This window comes from Octodon degus, unplaced genomic scaffold (genome assembly GCF_000260255.1).
Source record: "Octodon degus isolate 3935 unplaced genomic scaffold, OctDeg1.0 scaffold00222, whole genome shotgun sequence".
In the NCBI taxonomy this organism is placed as follows: Eukaryota; Metazoa; Chordata; class Mammalia; order Rodentia; family Octodontidae; genus Octodon; species Octodon degus.
In genome coordinates this window covers 798,845-816,622 of record NW_004524798.1, presented here as the reverse complement: position 1 = coordinate 816,622, position 17,778 = coordinate 798,845, and the positions used below count along the sequence as shown (strand labels likewise).

At 47.0% G+C, this 17,778-nt stretch overlaps 1 protein-coding gene across 1 annotated transcript; it reads right to left on the bottom strand.

The window, feature by feature from the left end:
* Positions 1 to 6,258: 6,258 nt before the first annotated feature.
* Positions 6,259 to 16,196, bottom strand: Mrps23 (mitochondrial ribosomal protein S23). The gene is made up of 5 exons (XM_004645292.2): positions 16,109 to 16,196; positions 15,510 to 15,680; positions 7,856 to 7,933; positions 7,522 to 7,648; positions 6,259 to 6,612 (listed from the first exon to the last, which is right to left on the bottom strand). The coding sequence occupies exons 1-5, from the start codon at positions 16,150 to 16,152 to the stop codon at positions 6,481 to 6,483; spliced, it is 552 nt and encodes a 183-aa protein (XP_004645349.1). The 5' UTR covers positions 16,153 to 16,196; the 3' UTR covers positions 6,259 to 6,480.
* Between the last annotated feature and the right edge of the window lie 1,582 nt (positions 16,197 to 17,778).

The window sequence follows — 17,778 nt, the reverse complement described above, 5'->3', positions numbered from 1 at the left end:
CCGAACTCCTCCACATGGCAGAGGGTCACTGTGGTCTGATCCCACCCTACCTGTGCAGACCTGTGGGGGCTACAGCTCCCAATACTAAAATCCCTGCCACATGTGATGAGTGAGCTTTGTATTCATGATCTCGGGGAGCCCTCCCAACACTAATTAGAAGCCAACGAGGCAAACGCTGTCACTTTACAGGGTGATAGCCCTTTCCAAGACCTGGCCAGTGAAAATGAGCGTCCAGAAATGCCCAGATCTTCAGATTTGTCTCATGCAAACTTCACAGTGGCCTGGACACAGCACAGGCCTTCCTGTTTCGGCTCAGCAAAGCCCTGGAGGATCTGCTGCTGGACTGTTAAATGTGTCAGTGGCTACAAAGAGTGAGAATGTCTGCCCTTGTTTATGCTTCTAGTAAAGAAGAGACGCTAAGCATGCGCATGAAGGCCACAGTGAATTAGACTGGAGCGCAGACAGCAGCCCATGTGTGGTGGTCACAGGAAGCCCCCCCCCCACGACTGTACAGGGACTTGACATGCGACTTGAACAGTGGTAAAGCTGCCAAGCAGACACCATCTGAAACATGCATTGCAAAGGCCATTTCTCAGGCCGTAGTGGCAGAGGGGCTGATTCAAGCACAGCAGAGCAGAGCAGGGTGTGTACTCTCTTCTGTGCCTACCCTATGAGCTCCTCCCACCATAGCTCAGAGCTGAGCCTGTGCCCTGAAATCTCTACCACACATTTAAATCACAATCCAAAAGGATTCTTGTTCATCTTGCTGGTTTTTGTTTGTTTGTTTTTGTTTTTTGTATTTTAGGGAAGAGTCTACAAGGTGCTCAGGGTCTCACAACTAGATCGGACTTGTAGTGATTCTCCTGTTTACAGCCTCCCAAGTGCTGGGATTATTCGTGCCACCGTGCCCCGTCTCAGTGCACCGCAGGGGGTGGGACCAGCACAGCAGGCCCAGGGATCGAACCCCTGCCCCTGCGCCTGCTTGCAAGCACTTTAATCCACTGAGCAATTTGGCCAGCCCTTCACCTTGCTGTTTTTCAAGTCACTCTCTTTCCAAATTTGATTTTAAGCTTTGAAGGGAGGAGGGGCTTGAGACAGGGTCTCACTATGTAGCTTGGGCTGACCTTGAACTCACTATATAGTCCAGGCTGGCCTTAAACTTGTGGTGTCCTCCTGCCTCAGACTCCCAAGTACTGCAGTTACAGACCTGAGCCACCACATCTAGCCAATTTTAAGCTTTTAAAGGAAAAGAATGAGGCCAGACTTCCATTCTCCCCAAGAACCCCATAAGGACCTGATGAAGGCTTTTCCCCAACAGATTAGATTGATTAGATTGGTACCATCCTAATCCTGGAAGAGTGCCTACAGTCTGCTTGCCATGAACTGCCTCTTTTCTGCATTGCCCCTCTGCTAAGCCACCTTGCTTGTAACCAGCCAATTTTGGACTGAAGCCTCTACAAACTGTGAGATAAGTAAATCTTTTCCCTTTTAACTTTGGGTGTCAGGTATTTTGTCTCAGCAATGAAAGAAAAATAATTAAAACATAATTTGGTGCCAGGAGTGGGGTCATTGCTGTGACCATACCTGATCATGTGGTTTGGGAGACACTGGAGCTGTATTGTGGGAGCAGGAAGAATTCTGAAAGGCTGAGAGATGACAACTGTAAAAGCAGAACTGGAACACGTTAGGCTATACTTGGGAGATTCTGAAGAGAGCTCAGAAGACCAGAATGCTGACAGAAATACCACCAGTAAAGACCAGACTGGGGAGGTTTCTGCTGGGAAGGACTGCACTGACTGTTGGACTCCAGACAATGTGTATTATGGCTTGGTAGAAAGTTTGTCTGCATTTTGCTTGTGTCCGGAGACTTTCCCTGAAACTGAGATTAATGGGGGCAGACTAATTAATCTGGCAGAAAAAATTTCAAGGCAGTCTAATATTGAGGTGGAGGCATGGCTGCTATTGGAGGCTTTTATCAGATATATATTAAGAATCAAGAGCAGAGAGCCCAGTGGAATGATTAAAAACACTAGCAAGAAATGACGTATGTCAGAAGAAAATAGATGGCCTAAGGGCATCACAAGAAGCAGCAGGACTCCACTCTTCACAGCCTCGAAACTGCAAAAGTGAAGACTTTGCTTTGAGAATAGAGCCCCAGAGTACCACATTCAAGAATGGTGGCAGCTTGGAGAAGCTGTACCTTGGGATTTGGTCCATTGGCACTGGACTCCTATAGCCAAGAGGAGGAAACCTGGCTACTGCTCCAGCTGGTGCCAGGCCTTGGCATCATCCATATGGTCCTAGTCTTAGTGCATGCAGAATGGTTTGTGGGGTCAGAAAGGTTGTGGGGTCAGAAAGGTTTCCACTCAGATTTCAAAAGGCCTGGGAGGCCAGGCAGTGTGGCCCTGAGAGGGCAGTGTGTGAAGCTGTGAATGTAAGCCAAGGAGCACTGGAAACCCCATAAGTTTGGAGAAGGCAGGAACATGGATTGTCTAAGGAAAACTGCTAGGTATGAACACAGCCAGCCAAGAGAGAAGCCACAGGAGCTACAACCACCACAAATGCTGTATGAGTGGAACCACCTGAGACCTTTGGAGTTCAAAGCTGGCCATAGTTTAAGTCCTGAGCTATAGGATTTTATGTTTGCCCTGCTGGATTTTGGACTTGCTTTGGTCCCACTCCTTTTATCTGTCTGTCTGTTCCTTTGGGAGTGGAAATGTCTACCTTGTGTCATTGAACTGTAGTTTGGGAGGTTCATTTGTACAGCAGTTCACAGTGAAAACTTTGCCTTAAATCTCAGAGAAGATGGGCTTTTTGGAAATGCTGGAACTGTTAGGACTTTGTCAACTCTTAGAAATAGACTGAATGCCTTTTGTATAAAGGAACGGACATGAGTGTTTGGGAGTCCAGCACCAGAATGTTATGGTTGGTGTCTGGTTTGTGTCCCAAAGCCTCATGCAGTCATAGGTGGGGCTGTTTCAGAGGTAGCCGAGTCTAGAGCATGCAACTGATTCGTGGTACAGTGCTAGGATTGAGGGTACAAGGACTAAGAGCAGGTGATTACTAAATTGGTCCAGTGATAGAGTGGTACTGCCCTAGTCCTGACAGGCTGGATATAAGGGACAGGGAGAGGCTTGTCTTTCCCTTCCTTCCTTGCTTTTGCTGCCTGCCATGGACTGCCTCTTCTGCAGTGCCCCTGTGCCAAGCCACCCCCAAGCTACCTGCCTTGGAACCAGCTGATTCTGGACTGAAACTTCTACAAACTGAGCTAATTAAACCTTTCAACCTTTGAGTGTTGGGTATTTGTCCCAGCAATGAGAAAAGTAAGATAGCAGTACCCCAGAGTAAGTTGCACAGCTGGGTAGTAGAAGGGTTTTCCACCTTTAAATTCTGAACTATGTGTATGTCTAAGTTTTTTTTTTTGTTTGTTTTTTTGTGGAACCAGGGATTGAACTCAGGCCCTTGCGCTTGCCAGGGAAGCGCTTAATTCTACTGAGCCATCTCCCCAGCCCCTAAGTTTTTTTTAAAGTATGCAACAAGTAACTTTTTAAAAGTCTTATCATTATGGCAAAGAAATTCACTTTTATAACCTGAAAGCTAAGGTTCAGAGATGAGTGACACCGCCCCACCACCTGTTGTTCCTCCTTTACCTGCTTGTGTAGGTCCTCTTCCCAAGGTCTGCCCTGATACTTATACCCAATGGTGGCCTCATGTCTTTTGTTTTGTCATGTTTTATTTTTTAGACAACGTCTTGCTCTGGAATTCAGAGTGACCTTGAGGGGCTGGGGATTTGGCTCAGCGGTAGAATGCTTGCCTAGCAAGCTGGAAGCCCTGGGTTCGGTCCTTGGCACCAAAAACAAAAAATAAACCTCCCCTAAAAAACAATTCAAAAAAATACAGTAAAATCAAAAACGACCAAAAACAAACAAGGCAACTGCAGTGACCTTCAGTTCACAGTGTATCCCAAGCTGGCCTGAAATTCACAGTGATCCTCCTGCCTCAGCCTCCCAAGCAGAGTTTACAGGCCTTCATTACCAGGTTCACTGGCTGTCTAAAGGTTTTTTTTTTAAATTTTATTTTATTTATTTATGCGTGTGTGTGTGTGTGTGTGTGTGTGTGTGTGTGGCCAGCTCAGCCCACCTGGGGGCGGGGCTGGCTGGCATGTGTTGCTGGGGGATTGAACCGTGGTCCCTGTGCTTTGCTAAGCTTGTTCTAAGCAGGTGCTTTAGACCACTGAGCCATCTCACCAGCCCCTGTCTAAAGTTTCTGAAAGAATGAAAGTGATGGGGGGTTGGTGAGATGGCTCGGTGGTGTGGATCACCTACTTAGAACAAACTAGGCTGAACAGAGCACAGGGACCGCGGTTCAATCCCCCAGCACCACATGCCAGCCCGCCCCACCCCCTGGTGGGCTGAGCTGGCCACACACACACACACACACACACACACACAATAAATAAATAAATAAATAAATAAATATTAAAAAAAAAAAAAAAAGAATGAAAGTGATGGGCTGGGGAGATGGCAAGCACAAGGTCCTGAGTTCGATCCCTGGTACTGCAAAAAGAAAAGAATGGGCGCACACCTATAACCCCAGCACTCCAGAGGCTGAGGTAGGATTGTTACGAATTCAAGACCAGCCTGGGCTACAAAGTGAGCTCAAAGCCACCCAAAACTGTATAGCGAGACCCTGTCTCAAAAACAAACAAAAGAATGAAAGTGACTTCCCCCTCTAAAAGAGAAGTCTTCCCCAGATGCAAGGAATTGTAAAGTGAAAAACTGGGCAGAGGCAGCATAACTGGAAAACGCTTCTGCTTCAGGAACTCACTGACCTTTAGTACCCGAGTACAAAGGGAGGGGAAGCAGCCTGCGAGATGTGGACCCTGCCTCTCAGCCCACCAGAAGAACCCATGGGTAGAAAAGCTTGAGGGCCAGTGAGCTAGCTCAGCAGACTAAGCACCTGCTTTGGCAAGTGCAGGGACCGGGGTTCGATTCTCAGTCCCACATGCCACACCGCCCCCACCATGGGGTGAGCTAAGCCAGCGAACAAGTCCAGACATGGTGGCGCACGCCTATAATCCCAGCACTGGGGAGGCTGAAAACAGGAGGATCACTATGAGTCCGAGCTGCATAGTGAGACCCTATACAAAATACATTTTTTAAAAAATTTTATTTGTGGGGGTGTGTGCGCGCGCGCGCGCGCATGCGCGTGGCCAGCTCAGCCCACCAGGGGGCGGGACTGGCTGGCATGTGGTGCTGGGGGATTGAACTGCAGTCCCTGATGCTTTGCTAAGCTTGTTTTAAGTAGGCACTTTAGACCACTGAGCCATCTCACCAGCCCACAAAATACATTTTTAAAAAATTACAATAAAATAAGGAATTTCTGAAGCAGCAGCCTATTACTATTAGCTAAAAACTATTAGCTTCATCATAAATACAATCTCAGCTACAATCTGAGGAGTATTTTGTTTACTTACTAACACATGGGAAACAAGGACAGCAGGACAGTTGGGGAGGATTACAAGCACAGCCGGGGAGGCAGTATGCTCACGGAGTGTCACTGCCATCAACTGCCCCGGCCACCCACTGACCCACTGATCTACAGGGCCACCAGCTGTTTGTGTAATCCTATATTCATTCATTCATTCATTCATTCATTCATTCATTCATTCATTCATTCAACAATTCTGAGCAGCCTACTCAGCGTGGGCCTATGCTGTCTCCAACACATTCAATCCACAACAATAAAGCTCCAGGGTTAGCCTCTGTCCATCACTGGTGGTTCGTCCTCCCTGCAGAGCACAAGTCAGCATGGCCTCTCAAGGTGACGTCGGCATAGCAGAGGCACAAAAATTACCCCCAGAAGGACATAGCTGGCCCAGGACCATGCCATGTGTGCAAGGAAGAGTCTGATGTTGCCATGTGTGCAAGGAAGAGTCTGATGGCTCCAGAGAAGAGACTCACAGCAGAGCACAGAAGCTGCCAGGCGTAGTGGCGCACCCCTGTAATCCCAGCCCTCGGGAGGCTGAGGCAGGGGGACTGCCACCAAGTTCAAGCTCAGCCTGGGCTACACAGTGAACTCAAGGCCAGCCTGAACTGCATGGTCAGAGCCTGGCTCAAAAAACAAACAAAAACCCTAACAAAACAAATGCACCCCACTACTAGCCAACAAGAACATCCCAGGAGCACACTCAGACAGTCCCATTCACACAATCTTTCTAAAGGTTTCTTCGCGTTACTTACAATTTCAGAGCAAATATACTTTATCAGCAGGGCAGAATCCTTTATTTAGTAATATTCTAAGGTAAAAGTTCACAAAACTGCTGTGATACTGAGCTGTATGACAACCCAGAAGTGAAACCCATACTGCTCACGCACAATGCGCTTGGAGTTCGGGAGGCATCTATACAGTCCAGTGTTAAAAACAGCTCGCTCCCTGCAGCGCACAGCACGCTGCTTGTATACACGGTATACAGGTCCTTCAGGGAGTGGGGAGACCTTTCGACTGCTGCTCAGGAGCCTCCGAATGCTGGTCCTCACTGACTTCTTCCTTGGGCTGGTTTCTGTCTGACGCAGCTTGGGATCTGGCAAGCACGTGGCTACCTCCCTGTTGCTTAAAAGAACAGACAGAGGTGTGTTACAGATGGTACCATTTCCACTCTGGTACCTGGCTGCAGCCAGGTGAGCAGGCACATTCCACTGCTGAAGAAAAAGGTACGATGAGCAACTTGTCAGACTCTTTTAGAACAAACGGCAAACAGGATGATAAAACTGTCTACAGAACTGCACTGTGGGGCCAGGGAGATGGCTCAGTAGAATAAGCACTTCCCCGGCAAGTGCAAGGGTCTGAGTTCAATCCCCAGTTCCTAAAAAAAAAAGAACTACACTGTGAAGAGCGCAACTGACAATTCACTTGACCCAAGTAGCAGCCATTACTACAGTTCAGTATACTCAGTCAAATGTACCTGACCTGGAATTTAAGAACACGCGCCGAACACGCGCCAAGGTTGAGGAAAGGACAGTGGCGGGCTCTTTGACTTCTGATGAAGGCAAAGATACCAACTGTTGCGGGGAGATGGCTCAGTAGAATAAGTGCTTGCCTGTCAAACGCAAGGACCTGAGTTCAATCCCTGGTACCACACACAAAAAAAAAGTCTAGATAATTTTGGGCTGGGGAGATAGCTCAGTAGAATAAGCACTTCCCTGGAAAGTGCAAGAACCTGAGTTCAATCCCCAGTTCTACCAAAAAATAAAATAAAATATAATAAAATTTTAAAAAATAATAAAGGGACCAGGGAAATGGCTCAGTAGAATAAGTGCTTCCCTGGCAAGCACAAAGGTCTAGTTTAATCCCCAGTTCTGCCAAAAAAATTAAAAATTAAAAAATAAAAAGATATTGGCTGTAATAACTTTGGTGCTCACTGAGTGTCAAACCCAGGGCCTCGAGCAGGCCAGACAAGTGCCCTGGCACTAAGCTACACCCAGAGCCCAATAAAAACAATGTTAGCAAGAAAGTACTCACAGCCCTTGCCTCTCCTACTCGTCTTAAAATGACACCTTCTGCCAATAAAGCTTTTCCTGTTTCCACAAACAACTTCTCTTCGTCTGTTTCTCCACGGTTCTGCAGCTCGGTGTACTTCTCCACAAACCTGGAATCGCAAGCAGCCACAGCTCAGCCACTACGGTGTCTGGGCGGGCTGACAAGGCGTGACAGCCTACCAACAAGCACAACTTCAACAGATGTTCCCAGAACCACGTCCTCTGCTCAAGTAGGGCTCGACAAAGCTTCTCAGGCTCATAGCGAAAACCTTGGCAGGGAAGAGGGGGAGGTGACCCAGGACCTGAAAATGGCTCACCGCTGACAGGTAGATTTGAAGTTTGGATTGAAGAGATCAAAAGCCTTTTGACCAGATCCATAGGCAGAATAAAATTTCCTACAAAATACAAACAACACACACACACAAAAATCATATTTCTTCTTCCTTCTGCACCCAAAGCCCCACTCTGCCTTGCAGGAGGTCACATTACCCAGTTTCTTGTGTACCTCCCCAGAAATAACCCCACGGCACACAAGCCCTTACACAGCTATCATTTTTGCCTCAACCATACTCCTTAACCTTTAAAGGATGAGAAATTTTACTCTACATCTTCTCTTCTTTAAATTGAAGTAACAGTCTCACATCAAAACATTAACCCTAGGGCTGGCTAAATAGCTCAGCAGATTAAAGTGTTTTGATCCCTGACCCTGGCCCTGGGGCGCACTGACATAGCGAATGAGATTAGGCATGGTGGTATACACCTGTAACCTAGCGCTTGGGAGGCTGAAAACAGGAGGATGACTATGAAGCTGATCCGTGTAGTGAGACCCTGTAGACCCTGCACTAAATACATTTTTAAAAAATTAACCCTTTTTGAGCCAGGCCTGGGTGCACACCTGCAATCCCAGTACTCAGATGGCTGAGACAGGAGAATCACAAGCACAAGGCCAGTCTGAGCCACAGTGAGCCCCACGTCAGTCTCATTACTGACACGGCAAAACTCTACGGGAAAAAAAAAAAAGTATAAAATAGATTTTTAAAGGGCCAGCAAGCTAGCTCAGCAGACTAAAGTGCCTGCTCAGGCAAGCTTAGGCAAGTGCTGGGACCGCAGTTCAATCCCCAGCACAACATGCCATGCCAGCCCCACACCCAAGCACGCTGACCCGGCAACTGAGTCCCAGCATGGTGGTGCACGCTGTAATTTCAGCACCAGGGAGGCTGAAAGCAGGAGGATCACTGAGTCTGAGCTGTAGTGAGACCCTGCAACAACCAAATACATTTAAAAAAAAAACAAAACAGACTTTTAAGAGAAGCGATATTTAGTACAATTCCAGTTTTTTTTTTTAATTTATTTATTTGTGTGTGTGTGTGTGTGTGTGTGTGTGTGTGTGTGTGTGTCCAGCTCAGCCCACCAGGGGGCGGGGCGGGCTGGCATGTGGTGCTGGGGATTGAACCTCAGTCCCTGTGCTTTGCTAAGCTTGTTCTAAGTAGGTGCTTTAGACCACTGAGCCATCTCACCAGCCCCCACAATTCCAGTTTTGTAACTAGGAACTCTACCCAGTCTCAAGCATTTTCATACCCTGAAGGAGGTCCTGTAACTCATTAGTCATTTCCATTTCTTCCTCCTTCCACCTAGCCTTTGTAGCTTCTTAAGTCTTAGCGAATCAGTGCACACAGACTATTTCCAGAAGATACTGCTACCAGGATTACTGGCGTCCAGGCACTGCACACAGTCTATGGAACACATTCACAAAAATGGCATTACCGGATCAAGTACTGCAGCTGTAAATAAGCTTTCCACATCACCAAAATGTTTCCTAAAGCGACTGTTCCAACTTATACTTTGAGGGAATGAGTGCCATGTGAGAAACTGCAAGGGTAAGTAAGGACCAAAACGAACAAGAGAACAAGAGAAAAGGGAAAAGTAAAAAGAAAAAAAAATGACAAGAGGAGGAAAACATGGAAACCAAGCTTTGTAAATGGGGAGGAGAGGAGGGGTTAAAGGGACGGGAAAAACAAGTTATATCAGGTACAGGTACAAATTCTCTAGGATAACTGTAATCATTATATCTAAAATGTACCAATAAAATCTAATATAAAAAAGAAAAAGTAGGAGTGCCTGTTTCCCTGCATCCTGATCAAGGTATATATACATTCAAACAGTTTGGTCTTCACCAGTTGGACAGGCAAGAAACAGTAACTCGTTGTACTTTTAATTTGCCTTTTTTATGAAAGAGACTAGCTACCTCTGCGAGTTGAAAAGCAAACTGCATTTCCTTTTCTGGGAACTACCCATGTTCTTTGCCCATTTTTTTATCAGGTGGTTGTTCTAAACTGAGTGCTTATGCCCCCTAAAATTCTTACGCTAGAACCCTGATCCCCAGGGTTCCCCTGATCCCGTCATCCTCCAGGTGATGGAGCCTGGAGATGGGACCTCGGGAGGCTGGGATGCGGCCTCGTGCTGGGCTGGGGACCTCAGAAGCCAGGAGAGTGCCGCTTCCCCTCCCTGCTCTCCCCGGGCAAGGGTGCAGCAAGACCGTCCTCTCCAAGCAGGGCTCTCGCTAGAACCTGTCCACACACGCGGGCAACCTGGTCTCAGACGCTCTGGCCTCCAGAAGTATAAGGTCTTACAAAGTTGTTTTATCTACAGAAGTACATTTCTGTTTACGGAGGGCTATGGAATGTGTTATAACAGCCCAAAACAAGACAGTGTCTTCTGCTTGGCAGCTTCAAAGCAAATTTTATAGTCACTTAAACAGATCAGTCCTTTGTCATACATGTTACAAGAATCTTTTCCATTTTGGGGTTGTCTTTTGATTCTGCCTCACAAATGATACTAAGGTATAAGTGAAATAAACACACAACCTGATCACTACGCACACAATGGTATTGAGCAAAAACATGCCAGCAAAGTCCAACCTGGCCAGACAGCTGATGTCCCGCTTCATTTTCCACACAGAGATGCAGAGAAACAACATACCTGCTGTGCTATCTCAAGAAACTGCTATGGGGGGAGGGTCCTAAACGACTATAAAAACTAGAAACTAGGACCAGGGAGATAACTCAGCGGCCTAAGCAGCTGCCTAGCAAGCGCAAGGTCCTGAGCTCAATTCCAGGTACCAAAAAAAAAGTTAACAACTAAAAGACTATAAAAACTATGAGGTCATTTTCTTGCCTCCAGGAGGTGTAAGAATAATTTCAGTTAGGCACAACCAGAGCTGGGGATGCAGCTCAGTTGGGGAGCCCCTGAACAATATCTACAAGACCCAGTACTAGTGCTCGCTTCGGCAGCACATATACTAAAATTGGAAGACCCAGTACTGTAAGCAAAACAAATCAATGAGGCACAAGCGCTGGTGTTAACACTAGGAAAAGAAAAAAAATCTAGGCAATAAAACTAGTGTGGCTGGCCACGTATGGGGGCGTACACCTACAACCCCAGCACTTGGAGGAATGAGGCAGAGGATCACTGCAAGTTCCAGACCAGCCTGGGCTACAAAATGAGTTCAAGGCCAGCCTGAACTGCAGAGTGAGACCCTGTCTCAAAAGACAAAAATACCCAAAGCTGACTATCTGAAGGGTTTGTCAGTAAATTCCCAGTGAGGGGCCGAGGGAGATAGCTCAGCAGAATAAGTGCTTTGCCTGGCAACCACAAGGGCCTGAGTTCAATTCCCAGTTCTAAAAAAAAAAAAAAAAAAAGGAAAGTAAATTCCCTGTGAGAGACCAGACCAGCGTGTAAGAGTGAAGAGGAGCGCAGGGAAGCTCAACGCGGCCACAGACGCAGTTCCTAATCCGCAGTTCACAAAGTGGCTTCAGGCGCTAATGCTCGTGGCTATCCTTCCAACAGCCCCGACCTTGCCCTGATGTCCTCCTCCGCTAGCTTTACGGTTCATTCATTCATCTGTAACTTCTCTGAGACAGGATGAGCCCTGGGCAAAGCACTGAAATTATAAAGAGACTATGCAACCCATGGTAGTGTTCAATAAATGGATCATGAAGGACATGTGTCCAGTATGCAAAGCTACCAAAAATGGTCTAAAACCTAGCAGGCGCAATGTAACAAACTATTCACTATACAGAAGGGACGACATAACACTAGGAGGCAGCAGAGAACAAGCTCTCGGAACGCGACATCTCAACTGTTCTTTACTATGAACAAAATAGAAGGGACAGGCAATGGTGGCACACCATGCACCCTGATCACTACGCACACGCAATGGTGTTGAGCAAAAATGTGCTTCGTTACTGCCTCCCGGTGTTATGTCGTCCCTTCTGTATACTGAGTGGTTTGTTCCACTGCACTTGCTAGGCTTTAGACCACTTTTGACAGCTTTGTAGAGTGCTTACAACCCAGCACTCTAGGAGGCTGAGGCAACTGAGGATCCCAAGCACCAGCCCAGCCTGGGCAACTTAGTAACTAAATGAGATAAGGTGTTAAAATAAAAAAACAGGAAAAGGGCTAGGGATGGAGGGTGTGAAGGTCCTGAGATCACTCCTCAGCATCACAAAAGACAGACAAACAGTGGAAAATCATTAGAAACACATTTTTGAAGGTTGTCCATGTTTGAAGGAGAGGGAAGGAAGAAGGGAATGAGATTAAAGAACAACTATTTCTATTTGTTTCAAGACCTGATTTACACTTTGAAAGTGACCCAGCAAAAAATAAAAAAATATTTGAATTTGAAAAAGACCTTCCTCAAGCATAGGGTCCTGAGTTCAATCCCCAGTACCACAAAAAAAAAAAAAAAAAAGAAAGAAAAAGACCTTCCTGAACACAGTAAACTGAAGGACAGAAAGACCAAAAAGAAAAAAAAAGAATTAAATCAGACATACAAGCTTAAATATTGCATGATTTCTCTATATGAGAACCCAAAAAAGAATCAGTGTAAAATAAGAGACAGACAATAGGAACTAGAGGGAGAGAGGGGTCTTTTGTAAAAGAGAAAGGAACAGAGAGGGGGAGGAAGAGAAGAAGAGAAGGGGATGAAAAGAATGAAGATGTGTCACAGCCATGGACAAACTCCACAGGAGAAATGTGTTATGTACTACAAACCTGTACTAATACAAATAAATACATTTTATGGGGCCGGGAGATGGCTCAATGGAATAAGCGCTTCCCTGGCAAGTGCCAGGGTCTGAGTTCAATCCCCGGTTCTGGTAAAAAATAAAATAAAATAAAGAAGTTTTAAACTAAAAAAGGTTTTTAAAATATTGGTAGAGTGCAACCCATTTGGGACCCCCTCTGGTTTCTCAGGAGCTATTCCTATCCCCTATTCCTTTTCTACAATAAATTTTTCTACTCCTAACCTCCACTGTTCCTTAAAATTTATTCTTTTCAGGGGGCTGGAGAGATGGCTCAGTGGTCTAAAGCACCTACTTGAAACAAGCTTAGCAAAGCACAGGGACCGCGGTTCAATCCTCCAGCACCACATGCCAGCCAGCCTGCCCCCTGGTGGGCTGAGCTGGCCACACACACACACAATAAATAAATGTAATAAATAAAAATAAATAAATATTTAAAAAAAAATTTATTCTTTTCAGAACACAATCTCAGCGTATCCAAAATCCAGTATTTCTCCTATTATTGCTCAGCGCCTCTGAAAATGCCTGGTAAGGACTGGATGTTTAGCTGGGATGATGGTGCATACTTTTAATCCCAGCACTCAGGAGGCCGAAGCAGGACTGCCACAGTTTGAGGCCAGCCTGGGCTGCAAAGTGAGTTCAACTCCAGCCTAAACTGCATAGTGAAACCCTATCTCAAAAAGACAAAGATAACTTTTTTTTTTTTTTAAATGAATTTGGTACAGAGTCTCACTACCCAGCTCAGACTTGTAATGATCCTCCTGTTTTCAGTCTCCCCAGCGCTAGGATTACAGGTGTGCACCACTATGCCATCTCAGCATGCTCAGGGAGGAGGCTGGTGCAGCACATGGTGCTGGAGATCGAACCCTGGTCCCTGCGCTAGCCTAAGCAGGCACTTAGTCTGCTAAGCTATCTTGCCAGCCCCCAAAAGGTAGATTTGAATACATAAAATATCCTAATGGTCAGCACAGTGCCTGGCACATAGAAGGTACCACAGAAAACTCTTGTAGAAGCTGGGTGTGGTGGTGCACACGTGTAATCCCAGCACTCAGAAGGTTTAAGCAGGAGGATTATTGAGAGCTCAAGACCAGCCTGGGCTACAAAGTGAGCTCAAGGCCAGCCCAAAATGCAAAATGAGAGCCTGTCTTAAAAAAAAAAAAAAAAAAAAAAAAAAAAGACACAAAGGAAAAAAACTGTACGGTGTCTTTTTCTTTTTTTTTTTTTGGTATAGTTAACACAGTACCGAATGTGGCTTTAGATAGCCCTGTCCTGGTGGTATTTTCATAGCTACTAACCTTGCCTGGTACAATATGGGGGTTGTAAATTGGCATGGAAGTTTAAAGCAGGTTCTTGTTGGCGCACAGCACCAATTAGTTACATATGGGGACGGTAGTTTTTCATCTTCAGTTGTCTCTGATGAAACTTATATGAAATTGGGGCTGGTGAGATGGCTCAGTGGTCTAAAGCACCTACTTAGAACAAGCTTAGCAAAGCACAGGGACCAAGGTTCAATCCCCCAGCACCACATGCCAGCCAACCCCGCCCCCTGGTGGGCTGAGCTGGCCACACACACACACACACACACACACACACAAATTTTAAAAAAAAACAAAAAACCAAGAAACTTATATGAAATAATTGTTGTTCTGTTAATTGAATACCACTCTGTAATTGCAAAAAAAAAAAGTTGCAACTGCTTTGTTGACATTCTGAATGCTTCTAAGTAAACACATTTTTTTTTATTTTTTTTAATTATTTATTTATTACATTTATTTATTGTGTGTGTGTGTGTGGCCAGCTCAGCCCACCAGGGGGCGGGGCTGGCTGGCATGCAGTCCCTGTGCTTTGACAAGCTTGTTTCAAGTAGGTGCTTTAGACCACTGAGCCATCTCTCCAGCCCCACATTTTTTTTTTTTAATTAAAAAAAGAAAAAGAAAAGAAAACTAATGCTACTGGGTGTGCTAGTGCACACTTGTAATCTCAGCGCCGGGGAGGCTGAAAGAGGAGAATTACTACTACAAGTCTGAGCTGAGTAGTGAGAGCCTGTACCAAATACATAAAACTAAAATTTAAAAAAAGAAAACTAGTGCTTACAGGGATAATTTGTCCCCAGTTCTAAGTCCCAAGGCTTCCTTCAAGCTGCCGTCTTTAGATGGTGAGAGTACAAGTGATCTGTGCTTTCTTCTCTATGCTTTTTCTTGGTTTCTAAATTTTATACAATAAGTACATATTACTTTTATAATAAAAAAGGAAGGGCAAGCACCATTCCTAAAATATCCAGCGATGTCTGGTGTGGTGGCACATGCTTACAATTCCAGCACTTGGGATGCTGAGGCAGGAGGATCCAACAAGTTGGAGGCCAGCCTGGTCTACACAATCAGTTCAAGGCCAGCCTGTACTACACAGGGAGAGTATGCCTCAAAAAATTCTAGTGATGATTATTTCAAATTCTTTGGGCTACTGAAGGTCCTTCTGCCTGAGAGCCTCTGAAGATCCCAGCTACTAGGAGTAGACCCTGTTCCTCCTAGCTCTGGTCCTGCAGACACACACACAATGATCAACAAAGACCAATCCATATGTGATTCCCAACTGCCACCCTCCCATGTAACCAAAGAGTTTAACCCCCTTGAGTCCCCTACGTTGACAAGGGGTTACTGTTAGTACAGTGCCTGGCCCTAAGCAGGTGGGCAAAGGACTCCTGCAAGGACGCGCCAGCTTCTGGGCTCCACATTCCACTAGAGCCGCTGCTGCTCCACTTACTGCCCGGGACCACCTCCACCAGGCAAGACCCCGGGTCAAAGTCTCCTCCACGTTACCAGAGCGCTCCCTGAACCTTCTTTCCTTCTCCAGTTCTGTCGCGACCTGGTGCCTACACGGGCCACACACTCACGCTCTGATCCGATCTTCGTGGTACAAGATGTCCTGGACGAGTGCCTTGGCTTTGCCATACCGCAGGCGGGGCCTTCGGAAGACTGGCTCCCTCAGCGGCGGAAAGGCCTTGTATATGTCAAGCCAGAGAGGCTTCTCCTTCAACACCCCAGCCCGGAGCAGGTCCCGTACCCTTAGGGAAAAGAACCACGCGCGGTCAGGAGGTGATGCAGCCTGCCAAGGCCCCTCAACCTGTCTGTCCCGGCCTGGTGCGTCAAAGGCTGCGCAGCCCGTAGAACGCAGGAGGACGCAGCCAGGCGTTCTCCCGCCTACAGGAAAGACACCGCCACACTCCGCGCCAGCCTACCGTCGCTCTGGCCGAAACCCCTCCAACTTCACGGACAATGCAAGGACAAAGTTACAGTCAGGGCCGTCGGGTAGAGAATGCATTCGTTCAAGTGACACGAACTGGAGGAGACGCCCACCAGCACAACAGCCTCCCTCGGCCAGGACACCGCACCCGCAGACGACTTTGCCCAGCCCGCCCAAGGAGAGGCATGACCCCGCGAACCCCTGCCCCGGGGAGGCATTCTCGGCCCACTCCCAGCTCCGAGCACGCACCGCGCGAACACGCTCCCCACGGTTTCCAGCCGGCTCCCAGCCATGCCCGCGCGTGGGACCCGAGACGACCGGCAGCAACCGGAACCGGAAGTGGTGACAGGTAAAAGGAACATAAGTTGCTGGCCGAGCCAAGGATTCCTCTTTCATACCACAGCCGGAGTAGGGGACGGGTCCAGGCAGAAATAAATGATCGGCCGAACGGACCACTCCTTGGCTTCTTGCCAGATTCAGACTGGCTCACTCGCTGGCCGAGCCAAGAGGAAGAGAGTGAGCCAAAGCCAAGCAGAAGCAGTAAGTAACCTATCTAGGGAAAAGATAAAATATAGTGTTTGCTTTACTCATCTGTCTTTATAAAGGACCCTTCGGAGGTAATACTGAGGAATGGGGCATGAATGGGGATGAGGCGCGGTCTATTGATGGGATAATAGAGGCAGAGATTTAAAGTCACCAGCTCTCGAGCCGAACTCAGCCTTAACTTGGTCAGAATCACAGTCTACGCAGAAGGAAACTGAGGCCCACGCAAGGGCACTTTCCCAAATCACACTGGACTCCAGGCTTTGCACCTGAGCCCTTGGTTCCTGGAGGGTCCCGAGCATCCACAGTCCCAGGGTTTCCTCGCCTAGGGGAGCCTCTGGCTCGCTGCGCCTTGGACCTTGGAAAGGGATAGTGTCCGGAACCCGCAGGTTCCAAAGAGAATAAGCCAAAATCCGGAGAAGGCAACTGCCACTGTTGCACTGTTAAAAATAAGGGGCTGAGTGGTGGCTCACGCCTGTCATCTCAGCACGCAGAAAGCTGAAGCAGGAGATCATCATGAGCCCCAAGCCAGCCTGGGCTGTATAGTGAATTCAAAGGCATCCTGAAGTACGTAATGAAACCCTGCGTTGGGAAGGAGGGGGGCTGGAGGTGTACCCCAGCAATCATGCTTCAGGGGAAGTGCTCCATAGAAACTACAGCATCCTGTAGGAGGCTACTAGTACAACAGTCGTCCTTGCAGCATTATTTGCCATAGGAGAAGATCCACTGGAAGGTGAGTGGACATTTAGGGTTCGTTCATTCTAGGGAATCCTGTGCAGCTATTAAAATGAAGATTCCAGGGGCCAGCCAAATAGCTCAGCAGATTAAAGCGCCTGCAAGCAGGTGCAGGAGTTGGGGTTTCGATTCCCGCCTCCCCCCCCCCCCCGTGTCAGCCCCGCCCCTAGGGCACTCTGAGACAGTGATTGAGACTAGGCGTGGTGGCGCACACCTGTAATCCCAGCACTTGGGAGGTTGTAAACAGGTGGATCACTACAAGTCCGATTTAGTAGTGAGACCCTGAACACCCTGTAGACCCTTCCCTAAAATACAGGAAAAAATAAAATAAAATGAAGACGCCAGATCTGTATTTACCTAGATTAATACCCATAGTTTATGGCTAAATGAAAAGGCAAGTTTCAGGAACGTTTTTAGACGGATCCTAATCTGTCATATGAAAACTAGAACTAAACGTCCATCTGTGTGCCCGTGTTTGAGGATAGAAACTGTGCGTAAAGACACACCACCTGTCATTATCACAGGGCTGGGATAAGGCTGTAGAAAGAATGGAGAATTTTCTTTCTCCCCTTATGTGTGTCTTAGAGTGTAACTTGTAAAGAATTTGTACTCTTTTTAAAAAATTATTTATGTGTGTGTGT